Raw genomic sequence first — 17,989 nt, forward strand, 5'->3', positions numbered from 1 at the left:
GCTTTAGTCTGTGTTAGCATCGACAAATTGATCTGTTATACTGCAAAATATGTAATTTTATGTGTCAACTGATACTCTTTGAGGAATTGAAGAATCCTCACAAGAAATGCTGTACAGCATGGGTAGTTTTCCACTCCATTCTGATACTGGATTTTGGCACAATCTTCTTATTAATTGATTAATTGTTTGATAATGTAGACATAATTAATAAGCTTGTTGTACCAAAGCCCTGCACTGGAATGGATTTGAATATCCAGTTTGTGGCTACCTCTGGATTACAACATTACTGCAAGAATAGGGGCAATACATATAGGACAGTTCTGTACACACTTACAGATTTAGGATGAGAGGAGTTAAATAGCAAGTCCTGATGCCATCAAAACACTGGGGATGCAGTCCTTCTAGGTTTGCTGGATTTGCTTTGAAGATAGGTTTTTATTTTTTTTTGTTTCTTACAAAAGGGAAGCTACTGCTCATGTTTTTATTTTTGCTGTGATGTGCACTGATTGTGAATTTGGAGTCACGCTTGGAAAAACATGTCAGAATAACTGTACATACAGTTCTTAAATAAAATGTAAGAAACTATAACATTTAATTACTATGAGGTTTGTATAGAACGTAACTTGTACTGTCATGTCGGGAAGTATTGACACCCTTTTTTATCAGCGAAACATGAATACTATTCCTTAAATACTTTTATTAAAACATAAATATGCTGTACATAGGCATATACATTGTTGTTGTATGAATTAAAGAATTCAGAGTCGTGGAGCAACATTTGGAATAAAAGCTAACACTACGAAACAGTCTACAATGTTGTGCTAAGCCCAAACATGAATGTATTATTAGGTATATAATTGTAGAATGTAATTAATGACTAATTTACTTTATCCTTTTTATTTCAAACTCTGGCTGTACAGTATGTTGAGTGATGACACATTTGCTTGTAAAAAATCTATAAATGTACATATTCCTAATAACTGAAGATTTTTTGCTTTGGAAAGACTCACGGGAGAGCTAAGCAAAATTACAACGGAGATAGATCTCACCTGATTTTGTGAACACCTAACTATTTAACAGTTAATTTCTGATCTATACAATACTGAGCTACTTCAATGGAACACATTAATTTCACCAAACCATTGTTTCTAAGAAGTACCAGAACAAAAATGCTATAAGGACAAAATGAATGAACAGTGCTTAGAGATTTATTAAGTTCAATGTGGAACACCTGTTTTTTTTTTCCTGTGGGTCCAGTGAACAGCAGGAGCACAGTGGCCTCCTGAGTCCCTGCAGCCAGCCAGCCAGCACGAGACCAGTAGGTGACGACACCTCTGTGTGAATGCACTGAAACAGAGTGTTCTCTCCTACCACTTCAGATACATCTCAGGTGCAAGTCCACATTTACCAAGAGATCTTCACACTGTCTCTGTGTGTGCAAAGGGCTGACCTTTCACGTCTCTGCTCCACGGAGGATGTGGCTGATTTCACTGGAATTAACGTAGGATTTTTAAGAGACCTGCAATGTCTCTCTCCACTTCTTTAATGGGAGTGTTTAGCTCATACCTAGAAGATAAGGACTGTTTTAGGATAATGATGATTATTTTTAATTGCTCCATATTGAGGGGGTTAGCACTGAAAAACAACTTACCACTTACCACCTTAGGAAATTCAAAACAACATTTTAAATATACACTAACATTTTTATCTTCACCATTATGTGTTAAACAACTATATGGAATTCAATAATCTCCTAATTACCTATAATGAATAGAGATAGTAGGTATAGTGGTGGGCTGTATTGGGATATTTTCAGTTATTTGAATTTTATGTACGAAACATTGGCCACTGAAAACCGCTTCAAGCAGCTCACCTCTTATAAGGTACTCCATTAGCCAGGACCAGGAATTTTTCAAAGTTCCAGCGGATATCGTTCACTTTGATGGGAGACCAATAGAATTTTTTGGGATCGCCAATAACTGGGTTGACAAAGGGGCAGGAATCCTGCAGCACATCCATATGGAAATATAAAAGAAAGAAAACAATTTACAGCATAGGTTCTGATCTTTCTGCATTTTGGAATTGATTTCATTATTCTGGCAAATAAGATATGGAATTTTGCAACCCAGCAATACTTTTGTTACAGTAATTTATAATATTGCAGCTTTACTTGATTCATTCGTGGATGTTTGTAGGTCTACATTTAGAAATCTGTCTTCAGGGGGTAATTCTAAAAATATTAATGTGTAGCATTAAAATATGTGAAATGGCTTACTGTACCTTTAAAAATGTGAAGAGAGCATCCTCACCTACTCCATTCACTTCCAACTTGCTAAACACTGGGAACTTTGGCATAAATCCGCCACCTGGTCTTACGTACTTTAGCACATTCAATGTTTCATGATCTTCCTCTGAGAAGAGCAACAGAATATTGTGAAAAACACAGATGAAGCTTTCATTTAATACTCTTTAAACATTATTCTGCCATGTTATCCCTGAATGTTCCAAGCTGAAATTGATTTATGATTCTTGTAAGCTTCTTGTACAAGGTTTGACACCCAATTACCTCTGCCAGCTATATGCATAACTATTGGAGATGGGCTGTACAGTATGTTAGCCATCAGGCTGTTTAAACCTGTTTCAAATTCATATTAATGAATGAGAACATACACTTACTATATACTCTATTCAGTCACAAAAAAGATTTTAATAGAACAAAGGCTACATCTTCAAAGGCAAATCAGCACTATAAACAGAATTATCAGTTGAGCTACTCTAGCAGGAACCAAGTACATGGACCATCGGAATATTTTTTATAATACAAATTATTTCTTTTTTGTGTACTTGGAACTGATGAAAAAAACAATTCAGTGCTGCTTTTGAAGTTGGATGACCTTTTTTTTTAACCATTTGTGTCAACCTCAAAACATCAAATCAGAACTACATTGACGTTTTCCAGATTTGCACAAAACAGATAAGGCATCTGGAGCACGGAATGTACTTTAATGAAAACTGTTATTGTTTCTATACAAAACGTGAGACAGATCTTACCGGGCTCCTGCAGACCAAACTGGTTACAGGGGAATCCCAAAACAGTGAACGGGGTGTCAGCAAATATTTCCATGAGTGCATTCAATGCGTGATACTGTAGAATAAGCCAAAATATCAAAACAGAATTAAAGTGCACTCCATTCTGGAATACTAGGCAGGGAGTGTTCCTCAAAATAAAGACGACAACATCAATGAATGTACCAAAAATAATTTACTAAAAGTAAACGTTAACTAAATGTACAATTAAGCAGAAAACAGACTGAATACCAGTGAACATAGTGCTGCATTTTCACCAAGCTAGCTAAGCAGAAATTGACTGAGTAATGCTCTTCTGTTTTGGCACGAAGCTACAAAGACCTTAATTTTCTGGTTCCCATACTCATATGGGAAACAGAAGACATATTTACCTCAGCCACAGTTGACCCTCAGAAAGTGGCCACGTTGACGATGAGCAGCACCTTGCCCTCATAATTCCTGAGAGAGAGCTGCTGGCCCTGGAGGGTCTGCACAGTGAAACCGTACACGGATTGGCTTGCAGTCGGGGAGCACGGAGTCGGAGCGCTTGCTAGGAGAGACATCTCGCCCAGGAGAAAGCACCCAGTGATCCACCGAGCTCCCCTCTCTTTAGTTTTAGGTTTGTATCTGTCTGGTCAGCAGTTGCTCCGCATGACTGGCCCCATTATGCGCGTACACAGAGGTGATTTGCCTGAGCCGTTATTTGTCCAAGCGTTTGTGTAGGCACGCGAATTTTACATGTCACATGCTCCAGTGTCTGTCTATGGACAGGTACTATGAATCTGTTCCTCTCGTAAATAAATAATTACCCATGGTCAGTTGTACAAATTATAGCATGGAACAAGGTCTTACCACTGGAATAACCCACACACGACCAGCAAAGCTAATTTCTTGTTTCAGCATACTGGTTTACATGATTTTATCTTCATTGCATCACTACTTTTGTATATATATTACTTCGCTGAGTGCAGATTATTTGCATGCAGCCAAGCTACTGTACATGTTCGTTTCTCACTCGTCAAAATACAAATCATGGAGTACATGTGTGCAGTGGAAATATAAATATTAAATTATACTACGCTTGCATCTATTCTTTTCGAGTATCCCATAACATATGTCAACAGAACAAATTCTACGTAACTTTTGCGAACTTTTGATAAACCGATAAATATTGAATATCTGTGATTTATGAAAACACTTTAGAAAGAGGAACTATTAGCGTCAGAGGCGGTTTCCTCGAAATTACGGGAACAAAAACAGAGGAACACAAGAACCCGGAACGCTGTGCTTGCGGTTTCATTGTGTAACTGTGCGAAAGCCGAAGGTCCAGGCAGCAGGGGCGGCTTACAGAAATGGAAGAAGAGGAGGGTTGCAGGTAATTAGTAACCGACATTTTGGCAGTAGCTGTTGAATTTTGAGTGCACTCGTAACAACATAAACGATGTTTTTAATTCCGGATCGCAGCTTTGGAAAATTTTAAACGTTTAAGTTGAATACAAAATGTGCAAGAATGATTTTTGATAGTGCTATGTATCGTGCTGTACGGATACACAAGTATAAAATATGTTTCTGTGTATTTCAAGTGCGATTGCTCGCAGCATTAATTGCATAGTTTAAATAAGTCCATGGGAAAAACCAACAGGGATATCAGCTGCTGACACTGAGGCGATAAACATGGCTATAGACTTTTCCTTCGTCAGAGCACCTGAGGGAAATGTCTGTATTGATTTTAGACGATTCAAACAAACAAGAAAGAGTGAGAAAGTCGGAAGTGAGAGAACCATTAGTATACTTTTATCTCAACGGGGTGTAGTGCCCATTCTTAAAAAGGGTGACAAGACTGAACAAAGTAATTACAGATCAATACGTCTTAATTTTATTACTTGTTAGGTCAGTCAGAACCAGTGGACCTCTTCAAAATGAGGCAGAGAACACGAATGGAAACTACAGGAAAGTACACTCAGAGGTGTCTTTGCCATGAATGTGAGCTTTGACACAGAGCACAAAGGAATAACCGTGCTGGCAGTCAGCGAGAGGGTGGGGCGATGAGGTGGGAGAATCAGGCAGGTCACAGATGACAACTGCCTCCAGACCAGCGGCTGCTCTGGGTCGAGGTGATATTTCTGTGCTGCCTCTCTTCTGAAGTGGAGGACCTCTCTCAGGGGCTGTCCTTTCACTGTTTAAACCAGGAGTGTCTGATCCTGGTTCTCAAGCACCAGCCTGTATTATGAATCTTCTCGCTTTACCTGCATTTTGAAGATTGGGAACACATGCAAGTTCTTGACGGATTAAACAAGTGATTTGTTCAATCAAAGGAACTTGGGTCCTTGAGGGCCAGAAAGTCTTCGGCCTTTTTCTTTTGAATTAATCTTGTTCGGTTTATCTCGGTAATTCAGAGATGACTGATTCAATGGTTACAAACATATAAACCTGCTGGACAGGGCAGCTCCAGGAGCAGGGTTATTAAACAATCCAGGCCAAATGAAGCATTCAGGAGACATCATTGTAACACCCTAAGCTTCACAATGTGTTAAGGAATTGGGGCTGTGCATGTTCCTTCTGCTCGGCTGGGGAGTGGGCCTGCTTCAGGTTAGTGGGGTTCAGCCCAAATCAACTCCAAACAAGCCAAGACAGGCTCCCCAGTGCAAAGTATACACTAGTGCAGCATTCCACTGTGGAGCCTACAGGGGAGGCAGGAGAGTGACAACCCTCTCTCTAAGTGGGGGGGGGGGGATCTCGTGGCTGAGCTATAACACTAATCCAAATGTTGGTGGTCAGAATGAATTGATCTCTCTCTCTGCAGGTGTCATCTCCTAGATTTGCCCTGGGAGGATGTGCTGGTCCCTCACATCTTTTGCTACCTTCCCCTGCGTCAGATAGTCAGACTGCAGAGAGTGAGCAAGCAGTTCCAAGCTCTCGTCCAGGTCCACCTGGCCAACTGTCGCACATTTGACCTCTCTCAGGTAAAGCCTCTGTGGATTTGGATTTTTGTAATGTGAAGGCGGGGCACGTTCGCAGTGGTCCCTGCTCTTTGTATATGATTGTGTTTTAGGATTTAGCCTTTATTATCAATTCTGGAAAAAAATTATAATGCTTTTAAAAAATGATATGTGATTATTAAGTGCCTTACAATATATATTGTAACATCTATCCACATTTTATTTTGTCTACAAAATGAACAGCTCCAAATCTAGTGCAATTTTTAGAAAACTAAACTTAAAGAGCACACTTTTTGATTGTTTAGAGGAACTTTAAATACTAACTCATGTGATGTTTTACTCCCTGACATTTTCAGGTTGGACCATCTATACCCAAGGAAGTGTTTTATACCATGCTCAGGGACAACAAAGTCCTGCAGAACCTGGCACTCCAGAACTGCTCTGGTTGGCTGACCGATAAGGAGCTGCTGCCGGTGATTGGCCAGAATCAGCACTTGCTACGGGTCGATCTGAGTGGCTGTGCCCGGCTGAGCCGCCACTCCCTGGTGGCCGTGTCCCTCACCTGCAGCCACTTACAGCACCTGGGCCTGGCGCACTGTGAGTGGGTGGACAGTCTTTCCCTGCGCAGCCTTGCCGATCGTTGTGGGGGATTGCAGTCCATAGACCTGACGGCTTGCCGGCAACTCAAAGATGAAGCTATCTGCTACCTGGCCAAAAAGTGTCCAAAGATAAGGTCGCTGTCAGTAGCGGTCAATGCCAACATCAGCGACATTTCTGTGCAGGAGGTGGCGAAGAACTGCAGAGAACTGGTACAGCTGGACCTTACAGGCTGTCTTCGGGTTAGGAATGACTCCATCAGGTACTAGAGATTTTACAGGATGTTTCAACATTTATTAATACATATGCAATATAGTGACGGTTTTAAATCAGTCTTCAGTCCTGATTGGTATGTGCATATAGACCTGATAACACTATCAGTAAAGAGAAATACATGGTTTGAAGTATTGGTCCAGAGACGTGCCACCTTGGATAACTCTCATGATGTATACTTGAATATTTACAGGTTTACACAGGGAGTTCTCCTCGATTTCAGCTTGCTTGATTTTGTGTTTTCTATTTAGTCTCCGCCTGCCTGTTTAAACACCTTTCAAAAAGTTTCTACTGCTCAGACATCTCATGCTGCCCCAGGTTTACAACCTGAGAACTTGAGAACTGCTAAAACCTATTACAAAAGACTCTGCAGGGAAGCGGGTTTATTATAGTTAAAGAAAGCAGACCTACCATACTGAATTTGAATGACATAATCTATAGTGTAATACATCAGGTGTAATTGTTTGCAAGCTGTAGCAATCTTGCATTAGCTGTTGCATGTTCTTTAAACTGGTCCTAAGCTAGAATTCCTTTTGCGAAAGGCAAGGTGTTATGTGAGGGATTTTGTGGGAAGTTGAAATACGGCAGCAAAGGGGGCGCTTGAAATAGTCTTTTCTTTTTCTGGACGTTGAGGAGAAACACTGTGGAAAGGTCTTGTGTTGTGCCTGCAGGATGGTCGCAGAATACTGTCCGAAGCTGCAGTCTCTGAAGGTGAACCACTGCCACAATGTGACGGAGTCCAGTTTAGGCCTCCTGCGGAATAGGAATGTGCAGATCGACGTGGAGCCGCCCCTGCAGAGAGCTCTGGTTCTGCTGCAAGATGTCGTTGGATTTGCACCTTTCGTCAATCCTCAAATCTAGGCAAAGATCTCCAGCACCACTCAGCTTTTCAATCTCCAGATAGTGCACAGGTATGATTTACACTACGTGAACCCTAAAGATGTACGCTGGCTGGTGTTTGTAAGATACAGAATCTGTGGTCAGTGCCGTAACAATGGTTGCTATTAATCTGTATAAAAGAGGAGAAACCACAAGCTTACAAATAGGCACAACACCATGCAATTATTGTCACTTTCATGACTTTGTGGGTTTGCACTTAAGAGGTGACACAATATATATTTTTATTACAGGGCACAAAATTCACTCACATGTTGGTCCACCACAAAAACAAATCCACATTATAATAAGTTTAAAAAATACAAAATAAAGAAATTAACTCAAATACTTGTGCTGCAGTTAATATTACTCCATTTTAAACTAAGGATCACTGTTTAAAAACATGCAAAACAACTGAATATTAAGCAGTGCAACTGTACTTAATACTACTGAAACATGTCAAAAAACTAATCTGCTGTAGTAAAGAGAGGATGCAGGATAAACACACTACACTGAAAGGAAACAGTGGAAGTAACATTATTAACAAAAGTCAGTTTTTTTAAGTGAAAATCTGTCTGGTACTCAGAAATAAATGTCTGAGTTATTCAATATTGTTACAGAGACTGTTTTACACAAATGGAAAAATGGCATAATAAAGTTTTGTGTTTCAGTAGGACCTTACTTTGGATTATCAATCATAAATTACAGTATTAATTGCTATAGAAGTCTCTGATGTCTAACTGCTTAGTGTGGTACTAGCAGAAATTGTGCCTTTTGGTATCTTCTTAAACTGTGCTTATCTGTTGAGCTAATGGCAGTGACAAGAGCTACAAAGTTATTTTTTGTCACTGAGAAATGTAATATTGCCATATACTAATGTGCAGTAGTGTGGGTGGGTAAAAAAAAAAAATTGTGATGCGTTTCACAAAGGCATCAAAAGATTTACTTAAAACTAATGTAAACAGGTACACAAAACTCCAGCTCCCCCAGTCACACATAATACAGTAGACAGTACTTGGTGGGTTTTCCCTTGGCTGACAGAGAAAAGGGGAAGTGTCCATTCAAAATGACAGGGACAGAACAGGCCAAGTGGTCCAAGTCTTGGCATTGCCTAGGCCTTGGCCTGACCCCAACTGGATGAGTCAAAGACCAGCCAATAAGGAAATCTAATACTGCAATATAAAGCCAAGTAAAAAAATGACTCCTATTAAGATATACGGAGCGGATGTCGGAAAATGAGCCATTCCCTAGGACTGGGAATTGCGATCCTGGAGTAGACCTGGATCTGCTACCCTGTCTTGTGCTCAGGACAAATCCTTTCAAACTGTTTCAGTGTATGACTTGATTATAAAAATAGACACCGTGCACTTTTCAGTATTTAAGAAGAAGCGTGCACACTTGGTGAAAGGCATTTCCTTCCCCCAGTACAGAGTCCTAAGAAATGACTTTCCTCAGAGGACTACAGTGAGAAGATCATTTTTTTGAATACCAGAGTCATGTAATATATATATATATGGTGGAATCTACCACCCCATGAAGAATTGGATGCCTGGTGTGTTCTGTGATTCCACATTGATGCATGTCAGGAGATAGTCAGCCACCTTCATTACTGATGTAAGAATGTAATAATAATAATAATAATAATAATAATTGCTTACACTTATATAGCGCTTTTTCTGGACACTCCACTCAAAGCGCTTTACAGGTAATGGGGACTCCCCTCCACCACCACCAATGTAGAGAGGATAAGACGTTTGAAAATTGCAGACAGGCCTGCATGGAAGACAATGTTCAGAAGACAAGGTGACAGTGTCCCTAGGATCCTCAGGCCATTGAGCTGCTAGTAACTAAACAAGAATGCAGGTTTAATTACCTCATCCCTGTTATAGTACAAGATATTTGACTTATAGGGGTTTATATGATGCAGCCATTTTCCTAAATGATCTGGGAGATTGACATCCTCTCATGTACACCCTGCTAACTGCCTTTACACATGTTCAATGCTTCTACCCAGTAGAAATGTACTATACTTTATTAAGATTAATGATCAAATTCGATTTTTTTTTATTTTAAATTATTTGAGTAAAGTATAAAATTCAGTTTACCCTGAAAAACCCTTAGCACTTTATTGGGGACATCTAGTAGTAAAACATGAATTTAAATGCCCGGCAGTGCCAAAGATACCTGCAGTAGATGTCTCGAACTTAAACCTAAAAATAACCTTAAACCTAAACTAAATGCATCAGTGTAAAAAACTGAACTCAGTGAAAACATAAAACAAGAAGAGAGCCAGCTCATCCCTTCAGGAGTGCGGTCTTGGTCCAAGTCTTTCTGGTTTTGGTTGCTGTATGGACACTTTTAGACCTTAGCTTAGCTGACCCCCTCAGTTCAGACGAAGCAAAACAACGTGGAAAAAACAGACTGCTACCTAACTTCTGCAGGACCCACCTGGGGACACCTGGAAATGCTACACAAAAGCATCACTCTTTGTTTTCTTCGGGATATGGAGCTACAGTCGAGGAGGCCGGGGCAGAGTCAGTGGAATCTGTATTTACGGGCAGGTTTGAGGCTGATATAGGTTTTCTTCATTTCCTCACTCTCCTCTTTCTTGACTTGCTGGTATCGCTCGCCCTTGGTAGTCACCACCTGGTTACCATGGTATCGAATCAGCTTCTTCGGAGCCTGTACACAGGAGACACTGAGATGATCTGGTGCACAACAGTGTACACTTTGAAAGACTTGCCAAGCTGAAATGTTGAGTTTTTTTCTAGGTACAAAGAAGGTCCAAACTCACATTCATTTTGATCCTTAAACATCACCTGCAGTTTCTACAATTCAAGGTCTATATATCAGCTAAACAAAGACCTGCACAATTCACAGAGGTGTCAGAACAACTAACTAAACAGTTTTCAACACAATGACCTTCTGATCAGTAGCACAACACGTACCACACATAACAGCTTTTCTGTGTAACAGCACAAATACCAATGCCAGGTTACTCTTTTTCTGCATATTTACTTTCTAGGAAAGTCTATTACCCTTTGTTTTTTCAAATTAAGTATCAGTGTACTATAGTTAAATGTTAAACATATCAAATACAGAATAACCATAACCGTCTTTCACTATGAGAAGATATTTTATAATTTGCCGGTAGCTTCTATGTAGATTACTTAATTATCCCTTGGAGAAGACTGATTGACATCTTGAGGTTTTTGGAATGAAAACCAAGCTATTAAACTTCACATTCACCCATGAATTACAGAGTGCCTTAATCGTGATTTATGAGATGTCTCTTATGCTTAAATTCAAAAAACGCCACCTTTATGTTTTTTTTTTCTTTCCAGACAGCAAATGGGCTTACCTCCTTAGGTGTAACAGGCCTGTGAATTTTCTTATCTTCCTCATTGTCCACTAACATATACCTAAAAGAGGAACAGTTATAGCTTTCTGAATATATACAGGCTGCAAAGACATCATTCTAGATATCATTCACAGAAAACACATTTTTTTTCCCCACATTACATTTAGATGTAGGTAGTTTAAATACATTTAGATGCGCAAAATACATTTAGATGTAGGTAGTTTAAAACAAATTGTGTTTTGGAATCAGAATAAAGACAAGATGCCCGAGGTACAAGTCTAAACTAAACTGATACTGTATTTGCATCGCTGTTGAAATGTTTTCTTGTTATCCAATCATCACTCTAATCCGTGAAATCAATTTCATATAAACTTAAGAGTGAAAAAACATGGTTGAACTGGGACTCACTTCTCCAGAATGCTTGCTTTCAGCTTCTCATCAGGTTGTGGAGGAGCCGTTTTACCACGGTTTACCTGCAAATATAAAAAGGGTGAATGCCGCTCACAAAAATGCAGTTTTAAAATGTTTTTTTTTCTCTGTTTCCAGGTTATCTGAAGATCTGTAAATGAATCCATTTCAAAGATGAGAAACACCGTGTGCTGGCACATTCGTAGAGCACTTCTGTGTTGAAGATACTTTTCCAGAGTATTGTCAAACCATTTGAGCACTCAGTAATAGAAGTTAAATATACTGACTTCTAAACTAAACTGACTGAATTATGATAAATTATGTACCTTGTACAGCGGCTTATATTAGAGGACTGCAGCACTCTTACACAGCGGATACAATGTGTTTCTGTACCAAAATGAACATTTCCATGGCTCATCACACACAAATATTGTTGTACTTTGAGTTTCATATAATTAGCTTTTAGTTCTAAAGCTTACAAGCTGAGCTAGGGAGAACTACGTCTTGACAGTTATTTCTGCCATGAAGGAAGAGGCTTCTGAAAAAAATAGAAGCTGACATTTTATGAAACAAACATGCACATGATATGTGCTCCACAACCTTTTAACACCAGACAGAATCTGTTTCTCTAAAGGTGTTACAAAGTTAATTATTTATAAACTGCTGAAATTCAAATAAAAAGAAATTGTTTGCGTTTCCACACATGATACGTTTGTGTCAAGAAAGCAGACAGCCTTACACCTTTCTCTCTTCACTGAAAATGTTACAAATGCAAATTTAACTATGATTTTTCTTTAAAACTTAATTTCCATTACCCTGGATGGCTATATCTCGACAGAACTTATTATAATGAATCCTCTCATTGCTGTAGAATTAAGTAAAGGTCACAATACCCATAATAGATAGCAAGCTTGCGTCTGTAAGTGTTTGAACTGTATGGATTCTGAAAGTGAGTTTTCAGTTATCGACAATCACATATGCTTTTAGGTTTTAGTAAAAAAATATATATATATACTTATTTATAGTACAAAAACATAGTGACATATTTAGCATGTATTAATAACTAAAGTGGTTAAAACCTTATTGTTATTTGCTAAAAGTGCAAAATGGTCCATTTTAAAAAATAACTGTTTTGTATGGTTTGTAGATTATTAGAAAACTAAGTACAAATCTAAATTGCTATGTTAGAATGAGCTCTACAAGGGATTATAGTGTTCAGAAATATTTTGTAGGAACAGAAAGCACACAAAGTCACTTAATGACTTAAGATGACAATTAAGCCCTTTTAAAATGACACAAATTACTAATTATTTTAAAAACTTCCCACTGCAGAGAAGCAATGCATCTAATTTATGCTTGAAACATCTTATACAATAATGAGATCACTGGCTTATAATGATGATCATTACATTCACAAGGCAAGCTGAAAAAAAGTAATGTGCTAAGAAAGGGTTTTGCTCAGCCATGACAAAACTTCAGTAAAGAACAAAAGGAGAGTGAATTTCTAAAAATTAGCAAAGGACAAATGTATGTTTTATAAAAATTACAGAAGGAGATTTCGGTCTTCATGCACTTAATCATACGCAGCAGAAGAGTGAAAAGGGGGGATTTGCTTTCAGAGTTTTGTTTTTAAAAACACGTTGAATGCCAAATGGGAGGAGCTGTTGAAGATGTGGCCTCTGTACCTGCTTTACCTTGAGAGGAGGAGTCTGGCTGAGCTGCACGTCACCCTCTACGATGAGCCGGACAGCCTCCTCCATGTCCCACTTGGCGATGGACAGGGCGCTCCTGGCTTCGGTCACGCTGCACTTTGGGAACATCTCCACAAGGAGGCGCACTTGGCTGTCCCCGTCGTTCATGGAATCCTGAACGCCAAAGAGTACAAAACTGCATCCGCTGCTGCACAGGTTTGCGTCTTCACCTTTGGACTACTTAGATACTTTAAGGACTTAAGGGACGTTTTAGATCCACTAGCTAGTTGTCTGTATTTTTCTGTAGTCCGGCACATGGAAGTTTTGATTTTATCCAGGTGTAAATTCTTTTGTTTTTTAGTGTTTTCTTTTCAGTATTTAATGGTAATCTGAAAAAATAAAGAGATACCGTGGCTGTAGCGCCCTCTGCCGGTGCTGAGAAGTAGTGTTCGCTGCTCGAAGCTGTCTCTTTACTGCAAGGGCTGTCTGGAGATGATGAAGCCCCTCCTGGAGTCTTTGGGGGGCTGTTAGCTTTTTCATGGCAAGGAAAATACACACAGAAAAAAATATACAAAAGGATCAATTACACAAATTCCATTCCTTTTTTAAAAAAAATTACCACTCGTTCCACGGAAATCAAGGTGAGAACTCTGTGCGGCTTTTCAAGTTGTTTTGAAGAGCACTGCATTTATTTATAACACTGCTCAGATTTAAAACCACAGAGCCCAGTTTAATGACTCCCAGTCTCAGTTTTACTACAGGAGAATTTAAGATGCATTTTGTGGCATGCTTAACAGACTACACCCCTTGATTATGTACTTAATGTACCATGTTTTCACCTTGAAATTATTAAAGCCGGGGTTTCAATCATTACAAAAATCCTAAAGTGTACAGCCTTTAGTCTCCACTTTAATAGATACTGCATAATTCAGCAGACCCTTTTACCAGCACCATTTAATTAGCTTTAAGAAAACATTAAAGTCTCCTTAACAAAACTGCAAAGTAATTGTATTTACAAATTGGCTTTGAAACAACACATAGGTAATTTTAACACTTACACTTTGCTTTATGAATTTTCTTCTTTTAATTATAGCTCCCATCATTTCGATGAAAAAAGATGTTGTAACATGTACCCAAGAAAATATATAGCTGTATTTTCACCTTTAAAAGGTGCTAATGTAATTGTCCGGAACTGCATAACATATGTAAAAGGACTGTGGTTTTAATGTTCAGTGGGAATTCTCAACAGTTCATTAACAGCTTAACAATAAAACAGTTCAATACCTCGGTTCCGGGCTGTAGCTAGACGTGTTGCCAGGCTAAACATCATCTCACAGACTTTCACACTACAGAAAGAATGAGGGGGAAATATGCTAATGTTAACTGGATAATAATATTCACCTTTATTGACAAAAATGAGTTGGCATGCTGCCTGATTGATTTCTGGGAAGCAGTATGAACCCTAAAACTCAAGACTCTGCAGGTCTGGAGCTCCAGCTGTGCTCTTTGACAGCTGAGGCCAAGGTTACTTTGCCTCACAACACTGGGTTCGCAGACACGACGTTCAGGGCCGGAGCCGTGTCGGTGTGGCCCTTTGGACCTGCTGTTTTTCTTTCTGCTTCACAAGGTGAGAATGTCTGCTTCTTTTGACTCTTCTGAAAACCCTGCTTCCAGACCAGCACCAACATGAACGCCAAGAGAAGCAGAAGTAGAAACAAAGAGATGAACGCTCTAGGCGAATCCTTTACAGAGTGGCTGATGCCGGTATACTTCTAGGAATGGACGGATGAAGTTCGTGGTCCAGTCTACTATGAGCGACCACACAAGCAAGTTGGGCTTAATGGCTTCACTTCTAAACTCCTTATGCCTGGCAGCAGTGAACATAAGAAGAGTTAAGAGAATGGGAGAAGGCCATTAATCATGGGATGCCTGCCTGGTAGTAGTTATCTAAGGACCTCATCCAGCCATTTCTTGAAAGAACACCGTATATAGCTTATTCCATCCTCCCACAACCCTTAACTGCGTGAAGAAGTGCATTCTGTTCTTGGTGTTAAATGGTACTTCCAGCATATTCACAGTGTAATGCAGGATGCTGCACGTGAAAGTCTACATTCACCAGTTGAAATGATTACCAGTGAAGAGAATTAACAGCAGGGATTGGAAAATCCAAAGCTGCAGGTCCCACATTTGTAGAAAACAAGCAAATGACCACAAAGGCTGCATTTTACACTTTCTGAGGCCATTCCAATACATCTCAGAGAAGAAACTGTGAGGAAACTGCCTTAAGCCATTTTTAGAAAGCAAAACAAGATCATAAACAGACTTTTGTTCTGTTCTTGAGCCACTAAAAGACAGTTTGCCAAACCTTTCTCCTAACAGCAAGCATGTGTGATGTACTACAAATGGAGAATCAGTGTCCAATGGCTGTATGATGCATTACTGAATTAACTGTACTGTATTAAGTCTTGGCAGAGCTTAGCTAGATGTAACACATCATCACAACTGCATGCACAACAACATGTTCAAATTTAAAGATGACAAAGTTTCGGTTTTCAGATCAACTGCAGAGCCGACAGAGAACGGTCTCTAGGGCTCTCCCTACCTGTCAACCTCGGCAAAGCCAGGAATGTATGCCTCCAGCATTTCCACAAAGACCTCCACGTCGAAGTTCTCCTCCACACTCTCCTGAGAGCCCAGGTCTTCCAGGACCCCCGTGATGTAGGAGAGAATGACATCATCCAGCGTGCTGAGGATGACGGGAGGCAAAAAAAGAAAAGCCTGAGTTCGATACATTCTGTCAGACTAAACCAACAGCGCACCTGAAGCACAGTTTTTCCTGTTGTGCTAGCTGACAAAGTAACATTTTCAGCTTTAGAAGTTAATGCAAAGATTACACAGTACAGTACTCTGCCACAGTCAGGACATACTACTGCTACATACTTTGATCTGGAATACTAGTAATGCTGGAAAAGTCTGTGAAGATCCCAGAGCGCAATGCTTACCTCAGGTCAGCACTGGGGATGTGGGACTGGATGAACTCGTACAGGGCCTCTTCAATTATTTTATTGGCATCCATTTCACACCCCCCAAACTGCAAACAAACACACAAATGGCTGACTTGCTCCTCTGCTTTGATCAATTTCTCCAGTGTAAAGACATCCTCATTTACAGTAGTTTCCCTCACCTGAAGCCTTTCACCTGAATTCACAGAATTACAAACCTGTGCTTAGATGTTATATATTTAAAGAGCTTGATTATGGGGAGGGTGGGAAGTATTTCTGGTGTCCAGTCTCTGAATTACAATACTCTGCACTTTGCAGCTACACAGCACAGCACTTACATGGCTTAAAGCACTGTAACATACTGCACACCACAAAAACTCTCTGAAGTCTTTTTTTGGAATGAAATGAAATCTAAAACCCTACACAATAATTATCCAAATACTAATATTAGCATTAATGTTATACACTAGATGGACTGGTGCCCTTCCATGAAAAGTGAATCTCACTCCCAAGTTCAGATGTACGTATTTCTCTTTTTTTGTACTCAAATACACCATCATGCATCTTCATGCATCTTCCTAGACAACAAGTACAAGATACGTATTCATTGTTAAAAAAGCAAAAAGGCAGAGTTATTATTTCCAATGCATGTCATGGGAATTTCAGGTGGCTTGAGATGACAAAAATCACAAAAGGCGCTGTATAAAATAAAGATTAGCTTTCTGTACTTCTCCTTGGAATGACTCTGACGAAATCCGCTGCAGATAATTCAGGAGAAGATGAATATATCGACGTGTCTGTAAAACTGCCTAGTAATCTATGATAGATAATTGTGCTTAAAAAACAAAACACTAAAAATGAAAAGGGGCGATGGTATATTTTGCACCAAGTTACAACCTTTCGTATGTTTGATATCAACCTCACATATTGAAGAGTTACTTGTGTAGCTAATTGGTGCATTTAGCATTCTAAACGTGCAAACTGAGAATGAGAGGCAGATCTCATTCTCAATGGACACTTAATCATGCGTGAAAATAAAACCGGATCCCTACAATTGTCCAAATATACCATTTCAGAGAAACAAACGACAGCTATAGAAAACAATTCTAGATTAATAAACAGACTGGGCAAATGGTGTTTGTTTAGATGCTAAGACCAAGATAAATTATCTAGAAATTTCCTTATGCGCCTCCTGCAACACAGGCATCTACATTGCAAATACTCGCCTCGTAGCTACGAATCCACACGCTCGGAAAAAATGTAAACAACTCACTTAAAAAGAAGGCGATATTGTTTTTTTTAAATCCAACTCATAAAACAAAATAAATATGTTAAAATCAATTATCGTTTATCATTTTTACGACCAAATGATCCGTGCCATCAGGAAAAAAATGCGTGTTTACAGCAAAGACCTAGCCCGCCGTCTTCCTTGTTTAAAACGTCTGACATCACTTCCCTCCCTAGCACCAGCATCTCGACTGCCATAGCCATGTGTCAGGGGGCGCCCCCTGTCGGTAATGTGCTTGTTTGTTTTTGTTGTTGTTGTCCCAGTCCTGTCGGTCGCCGGTTGTGGCAAGATGAATTCACTATCAAGGACGCACAAGCTAACAATCAATCGTAATGCATGCGTATCCTTTAAAAATAAATATGAAAATACGTATGTGCAGAAAAATGTCACATTCCAGCCGATTCTATAACGAACTAGCCTAATGCAATGCTGGAAAAGGCATTTTGAGACTCAAAGTACATAAAAAACTAGCAATTCCTACCCTGCCG

General features: G+C 39.5%; 3 protein-coding genes across 5 annotated transcripts; 1 reads left to right on the plus strand and 2 right to left on the minus strand.

The window, feature by feature from the left end:
* Positions 1-1,190: 1,190 nt before the first annotated feature.
* On the minus strand, positions 1,191-3,690 carry gpx9 (glutathione peroxidase 9). Its single transcript, XM_088634691.1, has 5 exons — positions 3,459-3,690; positions 3,052-3,145; positions 2,281-2,411; positions 1,874-2,004; positions 1,191-1,566 (listed from the first exon to the last, which is right to left on the minus strand). Exons 1-5 carry the CDS (start codon positions 3,627-3,629, stop codon positions 1,497-1,499), a joined length of 597 nt encoding a protein of 198 aa, XP_088490817.1. The 5' UTR covers positions 3,630-3,690; the 3' UTR covers positions 1,191-1,496.
* A 624-nt stretch (positions 3,691-4,314) lies between these two features.
* Positions 4,315-12,220, plus strand: fbxl15 (F-box and leucine-rich repeat protein 15). Its single transcript, XM_088634687.1, has 5 exons — positions 4,315-4,441; positions 5,870-6,029; positions 6,362-6,864; positions 7,547-7,786; positions 11,659-12,220. The coding sequence occupies exons 1-4, from the start codon at positions 4,419-4,421 to the stop codon at positions 7,734-7,736; spliced, it is 876 nt and encodes a 291-aa protein (XP_088490813.1). The 5' UTR covers positions 4,315-4,418; the 3' UTR covers positions 7,737-7,786; positions 11,659-12,220.
* cuedc2 (CUE domain containing 2) lies at positions 9,782-17,682 on the minus strand. 3 transcript variants are annotated; one of them, XM_088634689.1, is made up of 9 exons: positions 17,483-17,682; positions 16,214-16,302; positions 15,814-15,957; positions 14,496-14,557; positions 13,621-13,742; positions 13,206-13,385; positions 11,521-11,585; positions 11,113-11,173; positions 9,782-10,433 (listed from the first exon to the last, which is right to left on the minus strand). In XM_088634689.1, the coding sequence occupies exons 2-9, from the start codon at positions 16,285-16,287 to the stop codon at positions 10,287-10,289; spliced, it is 855 nt and encodes a 284-aa protein (XP_088490815.1). In that variant the 5' UTR covers positions 16,288-16,302; positions 17,483-17,682; the 3' UTR covers positions 9,782-10,286. The 3 variants fall into 3 exon arrangements, with proteins under 3 accessions (XP_088490815.1, XP_088490814.1, XP_088490816.1); XM_088634688.1 differs by having other exon boundaries at positions 17,440-17,682; XM_088634690.1 differs by having other exon boundaries at positions 13,215-13,385; positions 17,440-17,680.
* Between the last annotated feature and the right edge of the window lie 307 nt (positions 17,683-17,989).

Source organism: Lepisosteus platostomus, chromosome 6, assembly GCF_059453375.1.
Source record: "Lepisosteus platostomus isolate fLepPlt1 chromosome 6, fLepPlt1.hap1, whole genome shotgun sequence".
NCBI classification, from domain to species: Eukaryota; Metazoa; Chordata; class Actinopteri; order Semionotiformes; family Lepisosteidae; genus Lepisosteus; species Lepisosteus platostomus.

Excerpts from the sequence above, each read along its gene's own strand:
- fbxl15 (XM_088634687.1), top strand. The coding sequence starts at position 4,419 with ATGGAAGAAGAGGAGGGTTGCAG. Across the intron at positions 4,442-5,869 it reads GAAGAAGAGGAGGGTTGCAG|GTGTCATCTCCTAGATTTGC; the intron begins GTAATTAGTAAC and ends CTCTCTCTGCAG. Across the intron at positions 6,865-7,546 it reads GTTAGGAATGACTCCATCAG|GATGGTCGCAGAATACTGTC; the intron begins GTACTAGAGATT and ends TTGTGCCTGCAG.
- cuedc2 (XM_088634689.1), bottom strand. The coding sequence starts at position 16,287 with ATGGATGCCAATAAAATAATTGAAGAGGCCCTGTACGAGTTCATCCAG. Across the intron at positions 13,743-14,495 it reads AGCTACAGCCCGGAACCGAG|CTAACAGCCCCCCAAAGACT; the intron begins GTATTGAACTGT and ends GCCATGAAAAAG. Across the intron at positions 10,434-11,112 it reads GGCCTGTTACACCTAAGGAG|GCTCCGAAGAAGCTGATTCG; the intron begins GTAAGCCCATTT and ends TCCTGTGTACAG.